Source organism: Polistes fuscatus, unplaced genomic scaffold (assembly GCF_010416935.1).
Source record: "Polistes fuscatus isolate 324 unplaced genomic scaffold, CU_Pfus_HIC Scaffold25, whole genome shotgun sequence".
Lineage (NCBI taxonomy): Eukaryota > Metazoa > Arthropoda > Insecta > Hymenoptera > Vespidae > Polistes > Polistes fuscatus.
The window spans coordinates 2,458,880-2,482,154 of NW_025113102.1; the positions used below are offsets into that span (position 1 = coordinate 2,458,880).

A 23,275-nucleotide genomic window follows, 5' to 3' on the forward strand; every position below is an offset into this window, starting at 1 on the left:
CAGAAGAAACACCTAGAATGTTTCCGTTACTATTAAAACAAGTTCTCGATGAAAAAGATACTGATAAAGATGGTTGTATTAATTTTCAAGAATATCTTGGAGAAAGAGCTAAATCTGAAGGTAAAGAGTGGTTATTGGCTAAAAAAGATAAATTTGATCATGAGTATGACAAAAATGGAAATGGTAAACTTGAATCCGATGAGATTCTATTATGGCGAGTACCAAGTAACGAGTAAGTATATACATATGCTAATTAAACAATTAATGAAATATATATTAGTATCAAAAATTTTATCCATTATAAATTGTCAATATATTTCAGCGAAATAGCCAACGACGAAGTTGACCATTTATTTGCAGCATCCGACGATGATCATGATAATAGGTTGTCATTCGAAGAGATTTTGGATCATCATGATACATTCGTAGGTAGTGAAGCGACTGATTATGGAAACCAGTTACAAGACATTGAACGTTTTACAGATGAACTCTGAAAAAAGTCTCTATTTTATAAGATATTTAAAATATTTTTATCTTTTCCTAATAGAATTTATAAACTTTCAATATTATACCGTCAATTTAAACTTTGTTGGTATTGTCATTTACACTATAATCGAAATGCGTCTAAATTAATGGGATATATCAAATTTAAATTTATAAACATCTGCACAAATTCGTTTTTAATATTTGTATGCTTTCTTACAAAAATATTATTATGTAAATCACTGTCTTCCGCTATCTACAATTCTAGTGCCATAATACAGAGTAAGAAGTCAGTTTTTTTCATTTTAGTTATCATCTTATGATTAGTAAAAGTTACCACATAATATCACACATTATCATTAATATTATTATTTACTATTTATCATATGTATAAATATTCTATGTATATTGCTATATTTTGTAAAACGATTACTATAAATTTTGGTTGCGCATTTACAAATTATATAGAAAAGTCATATTTGAGTCATCGTATAATGTACAAATATTATCGCTGCTTAAAGTGTATACCGGTAATGTTGTGTATTTGTCTTTTCACCTAAGATGTCCTGAAATATAATATGAAATTTATAAAGAAATAACACGAATGAACTCTTTGAAGCACACTTTTTTCTCGCATCACTATAATTCACTAAAGTAAATTTGCATGTGTATGTTAAAACTAAACAAAAGTTATCTTCTGTTCTTTTTTCATGTTTATCGCTTAAAAAAAATTACTGATAAAGAATGAATATAATTAAAAGATTATACAATTAAAAACATAATAACTTAACTTCACATAAATGTACAATAATGAAAATTTGAAACATAACTTTTAATTAAATTTATTTATAACTGAACTAAACAGCATGCTATATGCAAAATTCAATAACTGAACAATATGTCGTTGCGAATCCAATGATATGTAATATTAAATACAAAACCTGACGATAATAAATAAACACTATTACACTATACGATATCTGTTCCATCTTTTGTCAGACACCTAAACTACTACGCACTCGACGGTCTCCCGGAGGCGTGTCTTATCCTAATATTTACAATTATGTCGCACTCGATAGTCTCCCGGAGGCATTCCTAACTTATTTAATTGCTAATTTCAACAAGACTCAGCCATCCATCCCATGACGCACTGGCTAGGTCCATATACACCTTCATGCATCGACATGCAGTTCACTCATGCTAGTTATTGAGGAGAAGCAGCGCGCAAGACCCGACCTGCTGCCGCCTAGGAGCTACTATCCTGCGGGGCACTCCTTCCTTCCTGTAGCATTTTCTACATCGCAGGCCAGGTTGTCTATCTGCGATACATTGCCTGTCGCATTATCCAGAGCTGGGGCCAGGTCACCTACCCCAAGCTCCCTATCATCACCTGTCCCAATAATGGGAAGCAAGCCTCCCGGCAGAAAGGAAAGGTAAGAAAGGAAGTAAGAGAGAAGAGTAAAGAGTAGAAAAGAGGAGACAGAAAGAATAAAAAAGAGAAATAGCCATACGAGAGCATTGACACATCATTCACACCTTCCCTTTTAATCGCCTCTTACGACAAGCAGGGAATACTGTGGGAGTATTCTACTACCCCCTACCCACAGGGGGGAGAATGACGCAAACCTGACGCAAATACGACGCGTAGGAGTTGTATCGTGGCTGGCTGGTTCGTCAGACTTGACCTTCGTTGACCTTCAAATACCTTAATATTGCACATTGTTGACATTCGCCATGATAGCCGCTATCAAAAAATAAGTCCCGAAACATAGCATTCCATTTAAAAAAAACAAACTTAACCTTTAATTCTTAGAAGCGACTAAATCTAGCAAAAAAAAAAACTGATGTCATATTATACTCCCGAATTTTTCATGCAACTTTCGTTCTATAAACTTTTCCGCTACTATCATACTTTTGGAGCTATCATTGGTGGCTAGAGTTAGTGAATCATCCTCCTGTATATACTATCAAAGAATATATATCATATATTATAAGTACCTTACACGTTAAGTACCTACTCTCGCCCACTGGTGGTCCCGGTATTAACTAAGATGAAATTGGTTAGAGAAAAAGTGGATTTTTGAACTTCTATATATTTCTATATTCCTTGATTATATCGCTGCCGTTTTACAAAGCTAAAACAATTCAGTGATTGTGGGAGATAATATTAAATGCTAACCTTCTCTTCCAATTAATTAAAATGGGTGGTGTTGAAAATAGTGTAAGTTATTTAGATATATATATATTGTGTTTCAATAAATAATACAAGTTATATTACTATAACTATTTTCTTAACAAATACTGTATGCTTAACCTCTTAGAATTAGTTAATGAATTGAAAAAAAAAATATAATCACACGTATGCAATACTTCACACTTATATATCTCAGATTTTTATTTGACGAATATTTTGTAGGTGGTAATAAAGATCAATAAATGGGATGGATCTGCTGTAAAGAATGCATTAGACGATGCAATTAAGGATGTTCTTACAAAAAAATATAATTACATAGAAAATTTTACTCTTCTTGATGGAAGATTGGCACTCTGTGGGATCGCAGTAACAATAGCTATAATCGCATTGCTATTTGATTATTTATATCCATTCCCAGCATCTAAACCTGTTTTAATAGTTTGCGTCTCTTTATATTTTGTTTTGATGGGGCTTTTAACTCTTTACACAACGTATAAAGAAAAAGGCATATTTGTTGTTGCTATTCAAAGGTAATTTTGAAAATATCATTATGCTGTACAATTTTTCTAATTATTTTATATTGCAGAGATCCTTCTGGTTATAATCCTGATCTTATTTGGGAAGCAAGTTCATATCTTAAAAAATATGATGATAGATATACTCTCGTATTATCTGTTACCAGTCCTTCCACAGGAGTTACTAATCAAAGTGTCGTTACAAAATCAATTGCAAAGTTTATTGATGTAAATGGTGTGGTAATACCAGGATTAATAGAAGCGGTTGTAACAGACATGCATGACAGTATAACGCGTCAGCGCAAAGAAAAATAATTACATTATGATTATATAAAATATGCGATTTTTATGTTTAAATATACACTTCATACAATATATATCATTTTTCATTGATGTACATGCAATGAGATATCAGAAAGAAAGAAAAATATTTGTTAAAACTTTTCAATTATCAAAAATAAAATGTAAACAACAGATAATGTTTTTTTGTAAACGTTGTTTCATTGTAAATATGATACATACTAAACATCCAACAGTCTAAAAATTTCATTACATTATTTTATTCAATGTGAAATTATATTTTTTTTGTATATATAAACATGCTCAAAATATTTAAATTTATACAATGAAACAGTATAATAGTTATTATTAATGATTTGGATTCATGTTCCAAAATCAATATTTTAACTCGAAAAAGTGGTATAGAAATGAATTTTTTATTCAAAGATATATATATATCATCATCATGAATCTCTTTGAAAAGATATATATATATATTATAATGAAAAAACACGTTATCTTAACCGTGTGTTGTATCATCTTCAACAAAGTCTGCTGCTTCTTCTCGTGAAACACATTCAACGTGCGATACTTTATTTCTAAATTTTACTCCATAAAATTTATTTGCATGTTGCAATAACTCCGGCCTGTAATATGCTTACACATATAAATAATTTCTTTCATATTAAATATAAAAATCTGTTTGATTTTTTATTGTTGTATGCATTTAGAATGTTACCTGAAAGTTGTCGTAATAAATTGAGCGTCCGAACTAAGTTCATGAATCATATCAGCAACTGCTTTTCGATGTTGTGCATCTAAAGCTTGATCTATTTCATCAAATAAATAAAATGGTGCAGGATCACACTTTTGAATTGCAAAAATTAAAGCCAATGCTACTAGCGATTTCTGACCACCAGATAATTGATTCATTTCTCGCATTTCAGCCCTGTGACCAGTGAAAGAAACTCGTATTCCTATTAAAAAAAAAATAAAACAAACAAACAATAATAATAATAATGATTTTCATACCTCTTATTTGTTTTAAAAGTAAACTTTTAGTGTCATCTTACCAACACCAATAAAACGATCAGAATCCGCAGCTTCTGTTGTACCGTCATCTCCTTCATCACCATCTGCAGTTTTCATAACTAACTGTGCGGTACCCGATGGTACAAGTTTCTTAAATACTTCACTGAAATATTTACTTACCTAAGCAAAACAAAAAATTAATGATTTTAATTTAATTACATTATAAGAAATTTGTTTATCTTATGAAAACTATACTATATACTATACTTGTTTAAATGTAAACTGAATAGCCTCGCATTTGCGTTGTTCAAGAACTGACATCAACTCTTTAATTTTTTCATCACCACGATCTAATTCTTCCTTTCGTTTCACTAATTTTTCTTTTTGATCACTAAATGACATGAACTGATCTAAAGCTTTTTTATTGACATGACTGCAAAAAAGCATATAAAACTATTATGGATAAAATGCCTTTATTGTTTTTATATTTTACAATATGAAGCCATACCTATATTTCTTTAAATGATTGTTTGCTTTTTCCATTTCTCTAAACAATTGTTTCGTAGACATAACACTAAATTTCGTGTATGCCTCATGACTAGGTAATGCACCTAGTTCCGTGATCTTTTGTGTACACTCTACTATTTTCTGCTGTAAAATATTTAATTTACTCGCTAATTTTTCTAAATCTTTAGCATCAGCTTCTATTTTTTCTTGTGCTTCTTTTTCTTTTACTTTCCACTTTTCTACTTCAGAAGATTCTGCCTTTTGCTACAAATATCCATCTTTTTATTTACATAATGTTTGAATTATAAGTAAATAAAAAAAATAAATAAATGAAAATGATCATGTTTACATTATTGTATTAGAAATAATATTTATAATTGAATACATATTTACCTTTTTCATAGCATTAGTTACTTTCTCATTTTGAGCTTTAAAGTCTGCATTAACTTTCACAAGCCTTTTCTCAATATCTGCTAATTGAGTTTTCGATGAATCGAGCTGACGTTGTCGATCTTCTACTGATATTTCTTGCAAAGCTTGTACTAATTCATCTTTTCTTCTAACTAAATTATTTGTTAGAAGATTTTCTAATTTATTTTTCTCTGCCTCCAATCTCATTCTTTTTGCAAACGCTTCTTTATTGTCCTTCGTTAATCGTCTTATATCGTCGTTTAAAGTATCGACCTATATAAATTAAATCAAAATTTAAATCCATTCTTTAATATTTATTTTATGTTTATAATTTATACCTGATGTTGATCGGCTACAGATAATTGTGCCATTAATTCTTGATGCAATTCACTTTCTAAACCTTCTTTCGTTGCTCTCATTGCTTCCAAATTTGAAGTACACTGCGCAAGACTTTTCTCTTTAGGTGTTCTATATCTTTCAATAGCACCTAATTCTTCTTTCATCAAACGTATTTCCGCCTTCATTTTATCATATATATCTCTAAAATAATATATATTGTTAATAAGAAGAATAAACCTCACATATATATTAAAATCAAGTATCTACTAACTTGGCTTTACTATTTTTCGTCTCTGTACGTTGCATTTCACTGACATAAGAACTAATATTTTGGTCAGCCTTTCTTATTTCTTCTTTAAGAGTTGATAATTGACTTTCAAGAGTAGAAATCTGTGCCATTAATTCTGATCGAGTTTTTTGTATCTCAAGTCGTGATCTTAAGGTATTAAAATATCCACCAGTTAAAGAGCCTTTCGATGATACTTGATCACCTTCAAGTGTTACACAGTCCAAGCCAGATGTTCGAGCGAGATTCGTTGCTGCTTCTAGATTACGACAAATTAATGTTTTCCCAAAAATGTACCTGGATTAATTAAAAACATTAACATATATTAAGAGAGTTATGCACAAAATTTATATAATTTTTATAGAAAACTTACACACACAATTCCTATGTTCTTACCTTAATGCTTTATCATATTTAGGATCATAATTCAAACGAGATATCATTGGTATCGCATCCGAAGTATTAGGATAATCTATATTTTTAATATGAAGACGATTCAAAGGCATAAACGTAACTTCTCCAGGAAGACGTTGATTATTCATTTCTTTTAGAATTTTAGTGCCAAACTTATCCGTTTCTACAATGTGATGGAACAATCGATTTCCAGCTGTTACCTCTACAGCCATATAAACACTTTTGTCGCAATTAAAGTTTTCTATCACTGGCCCATAGTAACTACTTACCTCATGGGCCATATCATTACGTCCACTATAAAACACATTTTTAATATTGTGTATATTTATTTTTAATATTGTGTATATTACAATTAATATATATTTATTATATTTTCAGATTATCAAAAAATGAGTAAAAAAGAAAAGAAGAAAATATAACAAGATAATAACTTGCCGGAATGTATCAAGTACTTTTCGTACACTATCTCTGCCATTAAGAATAGGTTTTCCAGCCATAGAACGTAAACTTTGATCAGCTTTCGCTAAATCTTCTTTTAATCCTGACAAATTTAGTTGTAATACGCTTTCTTGACGATACCTATATAACATTACTTAGTTATATTATACATATTACTAAATGAAATATTAATATAATAATGCACAAACTGTTCTTTTCTCGTTGCTTGACATTGATCCTTAGCTTTCGTTAATTCATAATATTGTTTATTATGATCATCTATCGATGCACGTTGTCTATCCATTTCACGTGTATGTTCTTCTATCTTTTTTTCTAAGGCAATTTGCTTTTCTGCATCTTTTTTTAAATCATCACTTATTTTCTTTTGGTGTTCTTCTTTATCTTTTATTTGTTTGGCCAATTGCTTAAGCTCATTTTGTATCCATTTATCTCTTTCATCCTATAACACAAACAATATTACAATATATATTATTTATAAATTAAAACAAATTTATAGTATATCTCTAATTTTAGCAATTGACAGTTTTTCATTACCCTACTAGTAAATTGATTACCACGCCCTTGTTTAGCATAAAGTTCTTTTCTCTTTTGTTCTTTAAGTTGCAATTCTCTTGTACACTCTTCTTCAACGCGTTTCATTTCTTCATACTGTAAAAATAAATAAATTTATGTTGTAATAAGCATAAGAGAAAAACGAATTCATTTATATTCATAAATAATGATTTAAATACCTCTGGTTTAATTCCTTCTAATTCTGACTCACGTGCTGCGATGTTTACTTTCAATTTTTCTAATTCTTGTTGTGCCCGTTTTCTACTATCATTATCACCCTTAACTTCTTCCAATAAATCATTAATAGTTAATGTCAATTTTGTTTTTTCTTTTAATAGTTGTTGTTGTTCAGCGCTGCATAATTATAATAGCAGTTAATAGAAAAAGCACGTTCATATATACATACATGATGTCCGAATACTTTTCTAACAGACTATTTATATATATAGGAATAAATTGTTTATTTACCTTAGGGTATCCCTTTCTTCCTTAGCTGTTTGTACTTCTTTCTTAGCTTCTTTCAGACGTTTGGTAGCTGCTCGTACCATTTCTTGTGCAGTTTTTGCTTCTGCACCTAATCTTGCTTGTTCAGCACCACTATTTGCACGAGATGCTTCGAGTTCTTCAAATTTTCTTTTATTCTCCTTGAGTTCGCGTTCATGAATTGTATATTCTAAACAGCGCCGCTGTTTATCCCAACGCTGATACTCCTTTAATTCCTCTTTTTCTTCTTCTAAAGTCTTTAATCGTTCCTCTAAAGTGAAACAAAATAAATAAGTACATATACAGGATGAATTAGTTAATTGTAAGACCATTGAAATTAATTCAATTCAAAAATTCTCACACAAACTATGTTGTGTTATTAATTACTCTATTTTTTTAATCGATATTTTATACTCGTATTTGAGTACACGGACAGCTTTTTAAAATGTGCATTTAATGTCGAGAAGAAAATCCAATCTTTAATGGAAAATGTGTAATTAGTCATTTCATGTAAACAAAATTTATTCATTTGCTCTAAGAATAGCAAAGCGTTTTATGATAAACCTTATATGATACATTTTTTCTTTTTTTGGCTATTTAAATTTAAGACCCCCATGTATAATTTTATACGAAATTTTATAATTTTATCATTTCATTACAAACATTTTACCTATAGTACGTAAAAAATCTTCTATTTTTTCAAGCTTTCCTTCTGTTTCTTTCAATATAGATTTGGATTCCTCTCTTCTATCATCGTATACTCTTGTACCAGCAACTTCTCTTAAAAGCTTTAATCTCTGTGAGTCTGGAGCTGTCGCCATTTGATTTATCTACGTACAAACACGTAATCATTTTTAATATCATTTTTTAAGTAAACGAATTGTAATATAAATTTATATAATAATGAGGTAAACCTTTCCTTGCTTAACAATGTAATATGGATTTGATCTTGAGAAACCTGCAGACTCTAACAAATTCATTACATCATTTCTAGTAACAATTTTTTTGTTAAGAAAATACTGATCCTTTTTTGATCCGATTACTCTCCTCAAATAAACTTCATCTTTATCGATCTGATAACAAATGTCATTATATGTCATTTTTATATTTAAATTATTATTCTATAAAATAATTTGATAACTCATACCGGTAACCTTCCATCAGAATTATCAAATATAATTTCCACATGAGCAGAAATAACACGAGGTCCAGTACCTTCATGGAGTAAAGCTTGTCTCTGTTCAGATCTGAGGTGAGAAAATTCATCGCTCAAAACAAACTGAATTGCATAGAAGAAATTACTCTTCCCGGATCCATTTCTTCCAACTTTAAAAGAATTATACACGAAATAAATAATCTTTAATAAATTATTTCCATAAACATACAAAATATACGTACCTACTACATTATGTCTAGAATCAAATGGTTCGACCACTGTTTGCTCACGATATGATTTAAATCCCTGTATAATCACCTAACACCAAAAAATGTTTAATTTAATTCTATATATTATAATGTAATGTTATAAATTTTTGTATTCTTTCAGCAAAAGAAGTATTTATTTACAATTATTGAGATATCATAAAAGCAATATCAAAAACATGACATTATATGATATGATAATCTCTATAATAAAACAAAACTCAAAAATAATTCATTAACCAACAAAAATAAAACGTTCAAATACGTTAAAGTAACAATAGTAACAATAAATATTTTTTGTTATACCTGTTTGATATACATTATGCACTTAAAAATTATAAAGGTCTGCTTATTCTTAGTTTAATATAAAAAATAAAAATGATCAAATATATAATTCAATCACTGAACGCATAAAATAAAAACATTCATTTATTTTTGAGCAGAGTCTTTAATCTTGACCCGTAAGATAACCTTCAATATACTAACTCTAAAATTTCCTAGATTTAAGCGGGAGCACAAGTAAAGGAGAACTGTTTAAAACTTGACCAATAATAAAAACAAAAAATCACTATGGCGTATTAACATTTTTTTTTATTAAAATTGGCCTATTGGTATGGGCTATTAATGTAACTGTAGCAAATATATATATATATATATTGGGTTATTAATATAGTATGGCTATTATATAGCCGTTAGCTACTACGATCTTCATTTAGGGATTTTGGAATTTTACGTATTCCATTACACATTATAGTGTACACGTAACACGTACGTATTATATATAAGCCGTTCATAACACAGTGATTAACTCAATTTTTTGAAAAATCTTAAATTTAAGTATCAAAGCACTTTTAGTGTTCAGTCATAGCTTTTTATATTTATAATAAATTTTCCAAATAATAAAGATATTAACATCATTAAACGACAAAATTTTGTTTTGGCAATTGAATAATAAATAATTTATATCAGAAGCTATTTTAATTAACTTCATATGTTTCGTTAAAATTCGGAAATGGTTGAGGAATTTATTGCAACGAATAATTTCTGACATTTGTATTATCACTTGTCATAAGCACAGATTAAATAATTTTTGATACTGACAAGAAAAAACATAATTTAATAAAATTTAATGAATCACATTTAATGCAATTATTTAATGGTGAATACTTAAAGCATCACTTTGTACTTCATGACTCAATTGAGTCTGTAAATTTGATAATTTGTTTTTTAATGCAGCAATACCCATCATTACAATATTTTCTGGTTTTAATGCACCACTACTTTCTACATTAAAGTAATATTTATTTGGTTTTGCTTCCCAATTGAAAGGTGCTTCATCTAAAAAAGAAAAAAGTACAAATATAAAAATTGCACAAACAAAAATATTATACAAACATAATACTTACATTGATCTTCCTCTAGTTCACTATATTCTGATTTTGGCCATTCATCTGGTTTTGGAAACAAAGTGTGCCTCATTGAATTATCTGGATCATATTCAAAACTAACACCAGCGGTTGGATTCCATTTTGCATGCTCCTTTCCAAATCCTTTCTTTGCATAAGCTCTAAGTTTTAATTCTTGTCCCTTTCGTAATTTTACAATCAAAATTTCTATTAAACAATAAAAAATATTTGTTTGTTTTATCTCCAAGTTATTCACAAGTTTCAATACATGAATAATATTAAATATTAACCATCAGTTTCTCCATATTCACTAGCATCATCTTCTCTATGTCTAGATGTAACAGGTAATACTCTTGGATCACTTGATTTAAAATCAGCAGTTGTAACATGTCTCGTTTGATCTTCCGTACACTTCACATCAAGAGTAAATTCGACGCTACATTCAGGACAAAAATCCATACATTGACAATCTCTGGTGTATTGTATCCTGTCAACAACCTAGGCCACCAATACGAGTACTGACTTTATTTATCCTGCACGGTATATTACTTTTAAATACAAATAAAAAGAAAATGTATAATTTTAATTAAATTACGCACATCATCGCTGATTAAAGGTATCATTCCTATTCTGTGTGCTAAAAATTCATCACTTAAAACTGTTGAATTTGCTTCTAATTGTATCCAATCAATAGCCATTGTTGGTGTTTCAGCAATAAATACTCTTCTCATACTATTTGCTACACTTTAATTCAATTAAAAAATAATTAGTAAAATTAATAATATCTTGTTAATAATATCTTATTAATAAACAAGAAATAGTAATTAGTTTTAATATTAGTGCCTGAAGGCTTTTTAAATATGATAGCCCTGTAAACTTACTTATTGTTAGAGTTGAATCAAAGAATTTTTGTTAAAAAAGAAATCAAATCACGCATTTTCCAAGAATATCGATTATTTAATTGTATTAAAGTTTTGAATCCTCTATCAGTCACCAGACTTGAACTTTATTGAAAATTTATAGGATGAATAAGAAATTGTAACATACAAAACACACCAATAAGATTAAAAAATATTTATTATATACAGGGCAATCGTATTTAAAAAGCCATGGGGTCTGAATATTAAAACAAGTAATTATAAAAATTTCATATTGCAATTAATAAAAATAAATATTAATATATTGTACCTTAATTCTGTGTCTTCTACCTGAAATTTTACATTTTCTTCAGTTAAATCTGATATGTGCACAGACGGTTGATTTGCATATGGCATTTTGCAAAAAAATATATTTCAAAACTACAGGATACAGACAAATTTTCTAAATTTATATATAATTTCCGTAAAATTGCACAACTTCTTAAAACACTTCACGTCGATTAAACTTTAACCTAAAATTATTTGAAAATTATTATACAAATGATTTCTTACAGAATAACCAACCATATAAACACAATATTTTTTTCAAAACTTTTGATCGCTACTAGTAAACACGCGTGTGTCTTGCTCGGTGGTTGGAACCGAAGAGAGCGAATAGCAGCGGTTATTCATATACGTGGGGTTTTCTTAGTTATCAGTTTCGCCACCAGAGGCGTGACGGTAAGAGTGTCGGTGACGCCAAACTTTGGCGTGACGGCCACAAAACGTGTAGGGGTTAGTCTACATATAATTATAATAATAATAATAATAATAATAATAATAATAATACTTGATTACGTAATAACATAAAATTTCATTTATTTATTTAATATCACACAATAATTGATATAAATCTTGTAATTAGATGATAAAGACGGCGCCTAATTAAAAACTGCGCGTAATACCATGTATCTAGTCTAGTGTTTTCAAAATTTAAAAGGATGTAGGTTGTCAGCCTGCTTGATTTTGATTGGCTACATAGCAGTGTGAGTATTTTAGTTGGTTTGTAGAGGACTCCACACGCTGTGACGTTCTAATTATATGGTAACCATGGATACTATTTATGTACACAATAAACATGTACAAAGGATATTGATTTTCAATATTTAATAAAATAAAACTTTCATATTTCTATGGAAATTTATTACAATGAAGAATAATAAATAAATTAATTAATAAAATAATATTATATATATATATATAGAGTTTAATAATTAAGGCTTTATTATGGATAAATATATTATTTTGGGTAAAATTGGTGAAGGTGCTCAAGGATTAGTTTTAAAAGGACATCATAGATTTATCAAACAAGAAGTTGCATTAAAAAGGGTACTTTTAAAAAAGGTAGAGGAAGGCATACCTGTATCAGTCATAAGAGAAATTAAAACACTTCAACAGTTAAAACATCCTTATGTATGACAATGCTCCCTTTTTACAAAATATTTTATTTTATATTAACATTAATTATTTTTCAAATTATTAAACATAAATTATATGTTTTTAAAGGTTATAGAACTATTAGATTCTTTTCCATTGGGTTTAGACTATATAATGGCTTTTGAGTATATGCCTACAGGATTATGGGAAATATTGAAGGATAATAATATTTCATTAACAATACCACAAATAAAAATATATATGAAAATGCTTTTAGAGGGCGTTGCATATGTACATGAGAAGAATATAATACATAGGGTACATTATTAAATAATTTTTAAACATTACTTTAAAATAAATATATTTAATAGTATTCATTTATATTCTTCTTGCAGGATTTAAAACCTGCTAACTTATTACTCAATAATGAAGGTATTTTAAAAATAGCTGATTTTGGATTAGGAAGATTATTATGGGAGGGCATTTCTAAACCATATTCTCACCAAGTTGCTACAAGATGGTATAGAGCTCCTGAATTATTATATGGAGCAAAATATTATACTGTAGCTATCGATATGTGGTCTGTTGGTTGTATTTTTGGTGAAATGTATAATAATTCACCCTTGTTTCCAGTAAGTCGCGCGATCTCTTTTATACATTTACATATAAATATATTTATAAATAAATTACAGGGAGAAACAGATATTGAACAATTGGCAATAGTATTAAAATATTTAGGATCTCCTACTACTGAGTCATGGCCAGAATTGAGTACATTACCTGATTACAATAAAATAACGTTTCCATATAATAAAGGTACTACATGGGAAATTATTGTACAGGATGCAGAACCAGAAACTATTGATTTAATAAAACAAATTCTTATATATAATTCATCAAACCGTCTTTCTGCTAAAGAGGTTAACTGATTTATATATCATTGTTTCTCGAAGAAAATTAATAAATATAACTAAATTATATTATGTTATTCTATATTTTAGGCATTGCAACATACGTATTTTTATTGTAAACCTTATCCATCTGCAGAAAATTTAATAAAACCATCACAAGATCATCGGCTTTTGGTAAAGCCTAAAGAAGTTGAAGTTAATATTCCAATAACAACTCTTTTTAAAACACTTCTAAATACTACATAATAATACATATATTTGTCGTGTTTAATAAAAATCATTTATTTATTAAACTAGGTATTTTTATAAAATGCAAATAGTTTTTTCACAACTTCAGGATTATAGCCAGTAAGAATGGGCTTACCAGTCTTATAACATGCCTCTTTATATAAATGTAGTATTGGACTAGACCACCAAAAATTTCGAATACCTTCTGTTTTATTTATGTCTAGTGTATTAAGTTGAAATACTGAAAAATGAAATTGTTTCCCATTTGATTCAACACATTGCACAATTATTGGTTCTGGTAAATGTTTAACATCAGATCCATATTTTTGACGTGCATTACTTGCAGCTGCAGTAAATGATTTTATCATAGAACGTGCAAGTATTTGATCCTCAACTACTGGTAGTTCAGAAAGATTTTTTACTTCTTCTGGATTATGGCTTATAAATATGGTATGAACATTCAACCAGGGTGATGTCGCCTCAATAGCTATTATATAATATATTGTAATCAAAGTGTAAATCTCTATTTAAGCAAATTTAAAAAAACAAAGTATTACTTACGATATAGATCTTCGGTTTTATAAATATTCGTTTTTTCCAAGCTAACTGTAGGATAAAATGGGTATATACTTGGAAAATCTGATTCCATATAAGCATTTTGATTCTCTATCTTTTTTAAAGGCTCTGTTGATATAAGAGCTAAATCAAATGTCAATGCAAATTGCAATAACTTTGATTCCTTTTCTAAAATATATAATAGATGGTTTTTAATATTTATAAGTTCTACATACAGTAAGAAATAAGAAATTAATATACCTATTGAAATACACGCAACTCCATTATGAAAGACAGAACGAGTTTGTACAATCTCTGGACCACATACACATTCACAAATTTGAAGTAGTTTCTTGAATAAATTATGCCTATAAAAGATAATTTAATTTATTTATAATATATTAATTAATTGGTAAATATATTTGAAATATATTGGTACTTCTTTGAAATGCATGCAAAAATATATTTCTATAAAAATGATCATTTACGTTTTTCGAATATCTGTCACACCATAGTATCTAGGAAAATTCCATGCAGGTCTGTCTGGATCCTTTCTTTTCGGTAACAATTCTTGATGCGCATCAAATATATTCGAGGTATAAATCGTTCTGTATATATAGAAATTTATTATTAAAATAAATATTTATAAATAAATATTATATAGAATTTGATTATAAATAAATTAATACCTTTTAACTAAACGGTGTATATCTTCTGAAATATAAGTTTCTTTTTCTTCAATTTGTTGTGGAAGTTCATTTTTAATAAGAATGGTTTTTAACAATAGTTGTGCTTGAGATAAACCATGTTGTAGAACATTGTGATCCTTATAGTTTAAACAAGCTTTATCTTTCCAATCAGGATGGGTATTGTCAAATTTTATTACTTTAATAACAGGTTCTGGTATCTCTATCCTTCGATTAATGAAAATATTTAAATCTTATGAATCAATAGAAATACTACAAAAAATAGAATATATTGAAATAAATCTGTTATGCACATAATAAATACCTTACGAATTCTTTTTTTGGTTGAAGTATATCAATGGGATCTATAATCTTTATGTTCAATGCTGACAATTTACTTTCCACATCATTATCTATAGGTATTCTTTCACGTTGTTGATGCCATATTGCTTTAGTTAATCTACCCAAATGATATTTTCTTAATGCTTGTGTTAATTTCATTCTGCTTTATCTAAATAAAAGATATTACGTTATTTATTTACAAATAAAAAACATGTATCATAAATTCATTAGAATAATCATTATTGTACTACAATAAATAATAACATGGATTATGACTTTTGAATTTATTTCTAACACAAAATAATTGTGTAGAAATGATATAAATAATATATAAGAGTTCATACCAGATAGATTACATTTATAAATAAATAAACAATATATTATATACGTTCACGAAGAAGAAAAAACCAACTATTGCTACAATTGAGAGGTTATCTCTTCATTGCACAACATTCCAAGTTTCTCACTACTTTTCTCTAAAAGCGTGTGCGACTTTAGCGACAAGTACGGACAAAAAATGAACTAGAAGCATAATATGGAAAGAATCTGTCGCTATTATATATTTATAATATATAAATATTTATATTAAGGACTCTCTCTCTGGTGTGTGTGTGTGCGTGTGTGCGTGTGTGTGTGTATGTGCGCGCGCGTGGTGTGTGTAAAAATGCAATGAATGAATCGAATGCAATCTCTTTTATAGATCGTAATCTCTTTTATAGATTGCAACTTTAATTTTAATAATTTTGGACTACTCCCTGGTATCTGTATAAATGCATAAAAGTTATTAAAAAACATTATAAGGTAATTAGTTTCTATATAGATGAAATGGATAAAAGGAACCAAGGCGAAAGGAATATGGATATGATATTAATTAGGGATTTTAAAGAAACTAATTACAATTATAATGTTTATGGTAAGCGGTCTTTGGCTAGATTTTACTTGCAATGGAATGTTTAACATATTTTATATGTTAAACATTATACTGAAAGTAAAATACCATTGCCCAGGTCTAACCACGAGGAGGTAATCGCTTCCGAAGACCCCAAAATTAATTAAAAAACAATATAAGTAATCGGTAAATTTTACGTTTATGTATTGGCTCAGTAACGAAATTAAGTTTAAAAGAGTCATCTAAAGAAACATAAAATAAAAATATATTAAAATTATTTCTATTGAAAGTACGTTAATATGTATGTAATATTTAAACCAGTAGATATGTATTTTAAAAATCTGAAATATAAAGAGGGTGCATTAAAATATTAAAATAATTGTTAATTAATCGATAGAAGTGTCTATTATTGTTAAAAAGTTCGTAATATATGTTCGGAGCTCCGTCCTCTTCGAAATTCTCCTTCAGACTAGGCCTTTGTCCTCTATGTAAATTACTTTTATTGAAAGTTGTTTATATGACTTTCCGAACGTTACGCATGTGTAAACCAATAAGCGCTCTCGTTTTGGGACGTCCTACTTAGGCCAGTCAAAAAGTTATTAACGTTCGATTCTTCGTGGAGGAAGTATTTTTTTTATAAGATTCTCTATCCTTAAGTTATATAAATTCTTTTTACATTTCTTAATTTTTAATTATATACTGGAAAGAAAATTAAAATTATTACATAAAAGTTAAAAGCCATCAATATTTTTACATCTTGCGCAAATAAGGGAAGATTAATTACTTGAATTACAAATTCAACCTGTAAATATCATCCTTAAAAATGAATTGTTTTAGCACGCTAAAAATAAATTTTTGTTATTTATTGCATATTATTTAATTTATAATTAGTAATTTTATTATTCGCGTAATAATGTTGATTTCTTAATAAAATTTATATCATTAGTGCGAAATTTGAAAAAATCTGAGGGGGGACTCACTGACCGTCTCCTTGTTAGGAACAGAGAAACATAAAAAAAATACTTCCTCCACGGAGAATCAAACGTTAATAACTGGCACGAGAATTCAAGACGATACAATTTATGCTAGCGCACTACTTGACGAGTATTCAACTTTTTTCGTATAATTCTTAAGACTTTGAAGATGAATAAGAATGCATTACTGTTTTCTTATAAAATAGTAAAAATGAATTAAAATTATATATGTCTAGCCAAAAAATAAATTCCATGTTTTTAAAATATCCTTTCCTATATATCTTGAGTTAATTTTATGTGTAGATATAAGATTTTTCTTTTTCAAATATGTATTCAATTTGATACACTAATAAATTTTTGCGAGACAAAAAATCAGTAATTTAAAATTTTATAAAATACATAATTTAATAGGAAAAATATTTAAATTTTAAATTTCGTCTTAAAAAGAATACGTATTCATGAATGAAAAAATTGAAGGAGAGAAAGATCGGTTTCTTGTCTCACTCGCACTCGTATACAGAAGGCTCAACAATCGATGGCCAGGAAAAAAATACTCGCTATCGCCTAAACAAATAAAAAGAGAGAAATATTGGTTTGTTCTCTCACTCGCACTTTCATTCAAGACCGAGAGTCCCGAAGATTGCCGAAGATCCTTCGTTTGTGGATTAGTGCACACGGACGCTCGCACGCACACTAGCCCGCTCGCGTGTAAAAGCCGACAGAGGGGCTGGACTTTGCGCCCCATTCTACAATTATTTTTTTTCAATATTTCTCGCTTATTTTTACAAATATGAAGATAAACCTTAGAACATTTTTTATGCATTTTTCAATTCTCTACAACTTTTGTTTGAAATTTTTTTCGATTAAATGCCTAAATTCTAAGACAAGATCATTTTTAACCAATTTTTACCCTTTTTTACCCTTTTTCTCGAAAACTATACATCCGATTGCAAAAAAAAAGTAGCACCATTCGATTCAGCGTCGTCAATTTACCCTTAGATCAAATTCGCACACTTCCACAAGAAAATCATCTAGTTTGGCTCTTTTTGACTGGCCTATTCTTCCTTTTCGCGGCGTCGGTGCTGAAGATCGCACGGATCTACGTCGTCTCGTTAATCTCAGGTAATTAAAAAATATCCCAAAAAATATCCTAAATAATGCTGTTGCAGTGATAAGAAATAATCAAGACACAAATATGTAAAAGGTAAACATTATAAACTTGTATTTGTAAAAAGCAAAATTACATTACACTAGAATAATATTTATTCATAGAATTAATAAACTATATTCTCTGCATAGATGTTCAATCATTTTACTAGAAGAAAAAGAAAATATTATTTTCGACTACGATAAAAAGAATCCGATATTACTAGGACCATGAAAGAATTGGCAGGACACCGCCTCTTATTTTACATACACTGGTAAAATATCATACGCAGTAGTCTTCTATCAAGAGAATTGAGGTACAAAATGCATCCTAGTTATTACTAATTTAAATAACAAATAGGAAATACAGTTTTACAAAAAATTCTCAATGTCTACTAAATTTATAACTATATACTTTACTAAATAATTAATAACTTTACTTTGTCTCGACTGACAAGTAAATATTGAATATTTTTATCAATTTAATTCTACTTTGTAGAGATTTAAAATAAAATTGTATGCTAATAAAATGTAGTTGCAGTGACAAGCAATAATCGAGACACAAATATGTAAAAGGTAAACATAATAATCTTTTATTTCTAAAAAAACAAGTATTATATTACACTTGAATAATATTTATTCAAAGTATTAAAGATCTTATTCTTTCTGCATAGGTGTTCAATCAATGTACTGGAAAAGAAAGCGTATGATTTTTCACTACGATAAGAAGAATCCAACAACACTGTAATTATGAAAGATTTAGGAAGACACCAGTGAAAGTGTTCCGTTCTCACACTGGAAGGAAACCATGTACTATAATATTCTATCAAAAGAATTGAAGAAGGAATGCATCCTGGTTATTAAAAATTTAAAAGACAAATAGGAATCATATTATATTAAGAATTCTTTTCCTGTACAAAATGTATTGCCAAGCCTTGTACCAGGTAATGAAAGATATTACTGTTAATCGACTTACTAGAAAATACTGAAGACTTGTATTAACGAATTTCTTTTTCGTAGAGATGCCATGTGAATCGTTTTGCAAATAGAATGCAGCAGCAGTGTAAAGGATCTTTTAAATGGCAAACATAATTATCTTGTATTGGTAATGAACCAATATTATAATAATTTCTTAAAAAATATTTATTCAAAGTATTAAAGATCTTATTCTTTCTGCACAGGTGATCACTCATTTAACTGGAAGAAAGAGCAGATAATTTTCAATTCGATAAGAAAAATCCAACAACACTTTAATCATGAAAGATTTTGGAAGGCATCGATTAAAGTGTTCCGTTCTCACACTGGAAGGAAACTATGTACTATAATATTCTATCAAAAGAATTGAAGAAGGAATGCATCCTGGTTATTACAAATTTAAAAGACAAATTGGAAATACATTACATTAGGATATTCCTAACATATATTAAGTATATTACTTACCATTGTACTGGGTAATTAAAAACACTATTATACATCGACTGGCAATAAGTTATTTAAAGAAAACTATTCTTTTTAAATAATAGATTGTTAAAGCAGAAAGGCCATAGATAAGAAATATTGAAAAAATGTCTTAATTTCACAAAGTTAAAGGAGAAGAAAATAATGCTGTCAGAAAATTAAATTCTACTGATCATCAAAGTCTTTCACATGCTTTCTAAGATTTAACTGTACTTGTGCCATATAATTTCTAATAAGGATAATTCAATATATTAAAGGTTCGTTGATAGAAAAGAAATACTAAAAACATTTCTAGCATCTTTTCTAATATATACAACAGAGAATATACTGTAGATTTTTCAATGTTACATGAGATAGTGTAACAAACTAATAGTTTCATTTCCTTTGTAGGGTTTTTTGTGCAATTTCTTAAATGAAAAAGAGATTAAAGGAATATTCTAGTAGCACAAAATTTGGGTAGAAAAGAAGAAAACTGTATTATCATGAAGAAACATATCACACTATTATACATTGTGGTGGCATTACATAATATAAAATGTATTTGTTGTTTCGTTTAACGATTGCTAGATAAATCTTCTTTTAAATAATATGCTTATATATTTGATACTGGGTGTGATTTTGTAAGTGAAGATACGAAATGAATTATTTACTACATATATCTATAATTTAAAGCGCAGAGAAGTGTTTTAATAGCTCAATAATGTAACAAATTCATTGTAATATTTAAGACGATGTCATACCACGATTGTACATTTAATATTACTTATAAATATATATTTTCTTAAAATATTTGTGCATTAGCATATTTTATTTACATATACGTAAAGTAGAATATAATTAATTTAACTATCATTAATAAATTTAAAATATTTAAATGTTTGACGAATTTTATAGACTCCTTGGAATAATGTAATAAGAGATAAAAAAAAAATGATAAAAAAAATCACCTTATTCTAATTTTCGTCACAGTAAAATATCTTATTTAGGTCACTATTGAGAAATATTAATATTTTAATTTTTGGTGAAAAAATATTATTATTTATATTCTCTACCTTTTTTTCTATATTCATAGAACTAATATTATAAAAGACTATAAATAATATTTAATAGCTTGGAGAAATATTAATGAATGTATTTATAAATATATTTAATATATCTATATATAAGACTATTTATGGTGTAGGTAGAATACAGTTAAAAACAAAATTGTGTTTCTATAACGAGAAGATTTAAACTTTTATTTACAAACTTATGTGACTAATATTTACATTTCTTACCTGTAACGAGAAGAAACGACATTTAGTGTTCGTTATAAACCGTATCGTCCCTACTGCTCAAGTAAACGCTCGCGACTGATCTCGCAACTTTTATCTATTCCCCCTCTCTTTTACAACAGCTGACTTGTATGTCAGTTGTATGTACCGACGATTTTGACTAACGCGGTAAATTAATTAAAGAATATTTCTTTACATATATATCTGTTGAAATATTATTAGCAACGTATAATATAAGTAGTTTAATGTTTAAGTATTTATATAAATAGAAAGAAATAATTTTGAAATCACACTGAATTATGCAGCCATTCGTCCGATAGTTCTTGCGATATATGAATTAAATTTCGATAGATTGCAAGTAATAGTATTATCAAAATTAAACAATATGAAGATCCTTTAAATAGATATTTTCATTAATTAACCCTTTATGGGGGCCCGTGCTACTTTCAAGTAACATGATAATTTTTCGACACTTTATCAAATAATTTTAGTATTTTTACCGAGATGGAGTATTCATCTGAATTTTATAATGTCTCCGAGAAAACTAATACCAATATTTAAGACAATTGCTAATACAATCAACCTGAAATAACAAAATAAATGTTGAGCAAGTTGTCTGAAGTAGAGGCAAGCAAAACATTTTTTTCCAATCGATATTATTTTTGCTTCTGTCGTTGTTTACCGAATAAAAAATTATGTATATAATAGCTCTGAGTTTGAATATTAATAACAACTTATCTTTTTGAATTTCAAATATCATTTTGTTACTCTTTTTTTATGATGATGCAGTTCTGTTACTTTGAAGTAACAATGGCCTATTAGAGACATTTCTGTATATTTAGCATAAAGCTTGTGTGTTCCGTCACATGTCAGAACAAGTTGAGGAATTCGTTGCAGCGAACAATTTCTGACCATGTTTATCAGTTTTATTGCGGAAGAGCTATAAAAATACCAGAGGGATAGATTTGTACGGAAAAAAAGCACCAGGAATCAATATAAATTGTTGACATTTAAAACTGACATTGCATTTTGTTTATGTCAGGAGCACAAAGGAATCCGTAAGAAAAGAGAGTGTTTTGTTTTTATCAATGTAGATAAACAATTACATAAAAATATAAAAAGAAGACCAAATACAATACTTCCAATACAAAACTTGCAAAAAGATGAAGTAGTATTTTGCTCAATTTTTTTTGGACAACAGAAGACGTTGAAAAAATCCCTGGTGTAAAGGAATTCCGAAAATGAAATGTTCAAAATGCAATGTAAATTTACGTGTAACGCCAGGTGAAAAATATTTCGTAGAATTTCACGTTTAAATTTTTCTACGCAGAAGTGGAAATATTATGGGCCGTTGTTACCTGAAAGTAACACAGTGAATTTATTGTAATAAAATTGTTTAAACCGTAAAATTTTTTATTCATCTGCAAATATATGTTTATAATTGTTGATTTTCAGCTGCGATTATTTTTTGTTATTTATAACAAAAATTCGGCCCATAGAGGGTTAAACATTTTGTTAAGAAACACATTCAAAATTTTGGGAAAATTACAACAAGCCTTAAGAAGATGAATTACGACAATTAGGACGAGTTCTGTCAATGAAACTTTTCAATGTCTTCTTCTTCTTCTTCTTGATGTCACTTTGCATAAGTGATAAGACATTCATAAGTTATTAACAAAAAAAAAACAAGCACGTGGAGTCTACACACGACTGAAGTGTGATACTTTTTCAATGTT

The 23,275-nt window shown here is 28.3% G+C and overlaps 6 protein-coding genes and 2 long non-coding RNA genes across 16 annotated transcripts in view; 5 read left to right on the forward strand and 3 right to left on the reverse strand.

Moving 5' to 3' along the window:
- Nucleotides 1–1,079, forward strand: part of LOC122518489 (reticulocalbin-2) — a 2,465-nt gene extending 1,386 nt beyond the window's left edge. For both annotated transcript variants that reach the window (XM_043637447.1, XM_043637446.1), the window contains 2 exons: nucleotides 1–232; nucleotides 323–1,079. The exon at nucleotides 1–232 is cut by the window's left edge and continues 224 nt beyond it. In XM_043637447.1, coding sequence (XP_043493382.1) covers nucleotides 1–232; nucleotides 323–494 — 404 coding nt within the window. In that variant the 3' untranslated portion in view covers nucleotides 495–1,079. The remainder of the gene's footprint in view (nucleotides 233–322) is intronic.
- Nucleotides 1,080–2,492: 1,413 nt separating this feature from the next.
- Nucleotides 2,493–3,725, forward strand: LOC122518491 (probable signal peptidase complex subunit 2). Its single transcript, XM_043637448.1, has 3 exons — nucleotides 2,493–2,704; nucleotides 2,900–3,207; nucleotides 3,264–3,725. The coding sequence occupies exons 1-3, from the start codon at nucleotides 2,684–2,686 to the stop codon at nucleotides 3,505–3,507; spliced, it is 573 nt and encodes a 190-aa protein (XP_043493383.1). The 5' UTR covers nucleotides 2,493–2,683; the 3' UTR covers nucleotides 3,508–3,725.
- A 196-nt stretch (nucleotides 3,726–3,921) lies between these two features.
- LOC122518492 (structural maintenance of chromosomes protein 3) lies at nucleotides 3,922–9,843 on the reverse strand. Its single transcript, XM_043637449.1, has 19 exons — nucleotides 9,683–9,843; nucleotides 9,353–9,428; nucleotides 9,102–9,280; nucleotides 8,869–9,027; nucleotides 8,625–8,784; nucleotides 7,940–8,225; nucleotides 7,651–7,825; nucleotides 7,454–7,567; nucleotides 7,108–7,358; nucleotides 6,896–7,039; nucleotides 6,443–6,754; nucleotides 6,032–6,343; nucleotides 5,760–5,961; nucleotides 5,404–5,694; nucleotides 5,012–5,274; nucleotides 4,771–4,936; nucleotides 4,545–4,683; nucleotides 4,211–4,448; nucleotides 3,922–4,118 (listed from the first exon to the last, which is right to left on the reverse strand). The coding sequence occupies exons 1-19, from the start codon at nucleotides 9,695–9,697 to the stop codon at nucleotides 3,992–3,994; spliced, it is 3,609 nt and encodes a 1,202-aa protein (XP_043493384.1). The 5' UTR covers nucleotides 9,698–9,843; the 3' UTR covers nucleotides 3,922–3,991.
- A 538-nt stretch (nucleotides 9,844–10,381) lies between these two features.
- Nucleotides 10,382–12,292, reverse strand: LOC122518493 (DNA-directed RNA polymerase II subunit RPB3). 2 transcript variants are annotated; one of them, XM_043637451.1, is made up of 5 exons: nucleotides 11,971–12,292; nucleotides 11,382–11,526; nucleotides 11,073–11,280; nucleotides 10,783–10,989; nucleotides 10,382–10,714 (listed from the first exon to the last, which is right to left on the reverse strand). In XM_043637451.1, exons 1-5 carry the CDS (start codon nucleotides 12,054–12,056, stop codon nucleotides 10,530–10,532), a joined length of 831 nt encoding a protein of 276 aa, XP_043493386.1. In that variant the 5' UTR covers nucleotides 12,057–12,292; the 3' UTR covers nucleotides 10,382–10,529. The 2 variants fall into 2 exon arrangements, with proteins under 2 accessions (XP_043493386.1, XP_043493387.1); XM_043637452.1 differs by having other exon boundaries at nucleotides 11,382–11,521; nucleotides 11,971–12,057.
- Nucleotides 12,293–12,841: 549 nt separating this feature from the next.
- Nucleotides 12,842–14,274, forward strand: LOC122518562 (cyclin-dependent kinase 20-like). Of its 3 annotated transcripts, XM_043637567.1 has the most exons (5): nucleotides 12,842–13,112; nucleotides 13,206–13,394; nucleotides 13,472–13,708; nucleotides 13,769–13,996; nucleotides 14,078–14,274. In XM_043637567.1, exons 1-5 carry the CDS (start codon nucleotides 12,927–12,929, stop codon nucleotides 14,231–14,233), a joined length of 996 nt encoding a protein of 331 aa, XP_043493502.1. In that variant the 5' UTR covers nucleotides 12,842–12,926; the 3' UTR covers nucleotides 14,234–14,274. The 3 variants fall into 3 exon arrangements, with proteins under 3 accessions (XP_043493502.1, XP_043493500.1, XP_043493503.1); XM_043637565.1 differs by having other exon boundaries at nucleotides 13,472–13,996; XM_043637568.1 differs by having other exon boundaries at nucleotides 12,842–13,043; nucleotides 13,472–13,996.
- LOC122518561 (39S ribosomal protein L37, mitochondrial) lies at nucleotides 14,245–16,322 on the reverse strand. Of its 4 annotated transcripts, none has more exons than XM_043637563.1 (7): nucleotides 16,187–16,322; nucleotides 15,782–15,967; nucleotides 15,460–15,684; nucleotides 15,259–15,378; nucleotides 15,032–15,138; nucleotides 14,777–14,959; nucleotides 14,245–14,702 (listed from the first exon to the last, which is right to left on the reverse strand). In XM_043637563.1, the coding sequence occupies exons 2-7, from the start codon at nucleotides 15,955–15,957 to the stop codon at nucleotides 14,281–14,283; spliced, it is 1,233 nt and encodes a 410-aa protein (XP_043493498.1). In that variant the 5' UTR covers nucleotides 15,958–15,967; nucleotides 16,187–16,322; the 3' UTR covers nucleotides 14,245–14,280. The 4 variants fall into 4 exon arrangements, with proteins under 4 accessions (XP_043493498.1, XP_043493497.1, XP_043493496.1 ...); XM_043637562.1 differs by having other exon boundaries at nucleotides 16,155–16,322; XM_043637561.1 differs by having other exon boundaries at nucleotides 16,143–16,322.
- A 2,307-nt stretch (nucleotides 16,323–18,629) lies between these two features.
- On the forward strand, nucleotides 18,630–19,520 carry LOC122518549. 2 transcript variants are annotated; one of them, XR_006304105.1, is made up of 4 exons: nucleotides 18,630–18,865; nucleotides 18,961–19,124; nucleotides 19,349–19,383; nucleotides 19,482–19,517. It is a non-coding gene; the product is annotated as an uncharacterized LOC122518549 (long non-coding RNA). The 2 variants fall into 2 exon arrangements; XR_006304104.1 differs by having other exon boundaries at nucleotides 18,632–18,865; nucleotides 19,343–19,383; nucleotides 19,482–19,520.
- A 598-nt stretch (nucleotides 19,521–20,118) lies between these two features.
- LOC122518528 lies at nucleotides 20,119–21,054 on the forward strand. Its single transcript, XR_006304095.1, has 2 exons — nucleotides 20,119–20,522; nucleotides 20,656–21,054. It is a non-coding gene; the product is annotated as an uncharacterized LOC122518528 (long non-coding RNA).
- The last annotated feature ends 2,221 nt before the right edge of the window (nucleotides 21,055–23,275 follow it).

Excerpts from the sequence above, each read along its gene's own strand:
- LOC122518491 (XM_043637448.1), top strand. The coding sequence starts at position 2,684 with ATGGGTGGTGTTGAAAATAGT. Across the intron at positions 2,705-2,899 it reads TGGGTGGTGTTGAAAATAGT|GTGGTAATAAAGATCAATAA; the intron begins GTAAGTTATTTA and ends AATATTTTGTAG. Across the intron at positions 3,208-3,263 it reads TTTGTTGTTGCTATTCAAAG|AGATCCTTCTGGTTATAATC; the intron begins GTAATTTTGAAA and ends TTTATATTGCAG.
- LOC122518492 (XM_043637449.1), bottom strand. Across the intron at positions 7,040-7,107 it reads CAAGCAACGAGAAAAGAACA|GTATCGTCAAGAAAGCGTAT; the intron begins GTTTGTGCATTA and ends AATGTTATATAG. Across the intron at positions 4,119-4,210 it reads TTTATTACGACAACTTTCAG|GCCGGAGTTATTGCAACATG; the intron begins GTAACATTCTAA and ends AGCATATTACAG.
- LOC122518493 (XM_043637451.1), bottom strand. The coding sequence starts at position 12,056 with ATGCCATATGCAAATCAACCGTCTGTGCACATATCAGATTTAACTGAA. Across the intron at positions 11,527-11,970 it reads GTAGAAGACACAGAATTAAG|TGTAGCAAATAGTATGAGAA; the intron begins GTACAATATATT and ends ATTGAATTAAAG. Across the intron at positions 10,990-11,072 it reads TGAATATGGAGAAACTGATG|AAATTTTGATTGTAAAATTA; the intron begins GTTAATATTTAA and ends ATTGTTTAATAG.
- LOC122518562 (XM_043637565.1), top strand. The coding sequence starts at position 12,927 with ATGGATAAATATATTATTTTGGGTAAAATTGGTGAAGGTGCTCAAGGA. Across the intron at positions 13,113-13,205 it reads AACAGTTAAAACATCCTTAT|GTTATAGAACTATTAGATTC; the intron begins GTATGACAATGC and ends ATGTTTTTAAAG. Across the intron at positions 13,395-13,471 it reads AGAAGAATATAATACATAGG|GATTTAAAACCTGCTAACTT; the intron begins GTACATTATTAA and ends TTCTTCTTGCAG.
- LOC122518561 (XM_043637563.1), bottom strand. The coding sequence starts at position 15,957 with ATGAAATTAACACAAGCATTAAGAAAATATCATTTGGGTAGATTAACT. Across the intron at positions 15,139-15,258 it reads GTGACAGATATTCGAAAAAC|GCATAATTTATTCAAGAAAC; the intron begins GTAAATGATCAT and ends TATCTTTTATAG. Across the intron at positions 14,960-15,031 it reads AGTTGCGTGTATTTCAATAG|AAAAGGAATCAAAGTTATTG; the intron begins GTATATTAATTT and ends TATATATTTTAG.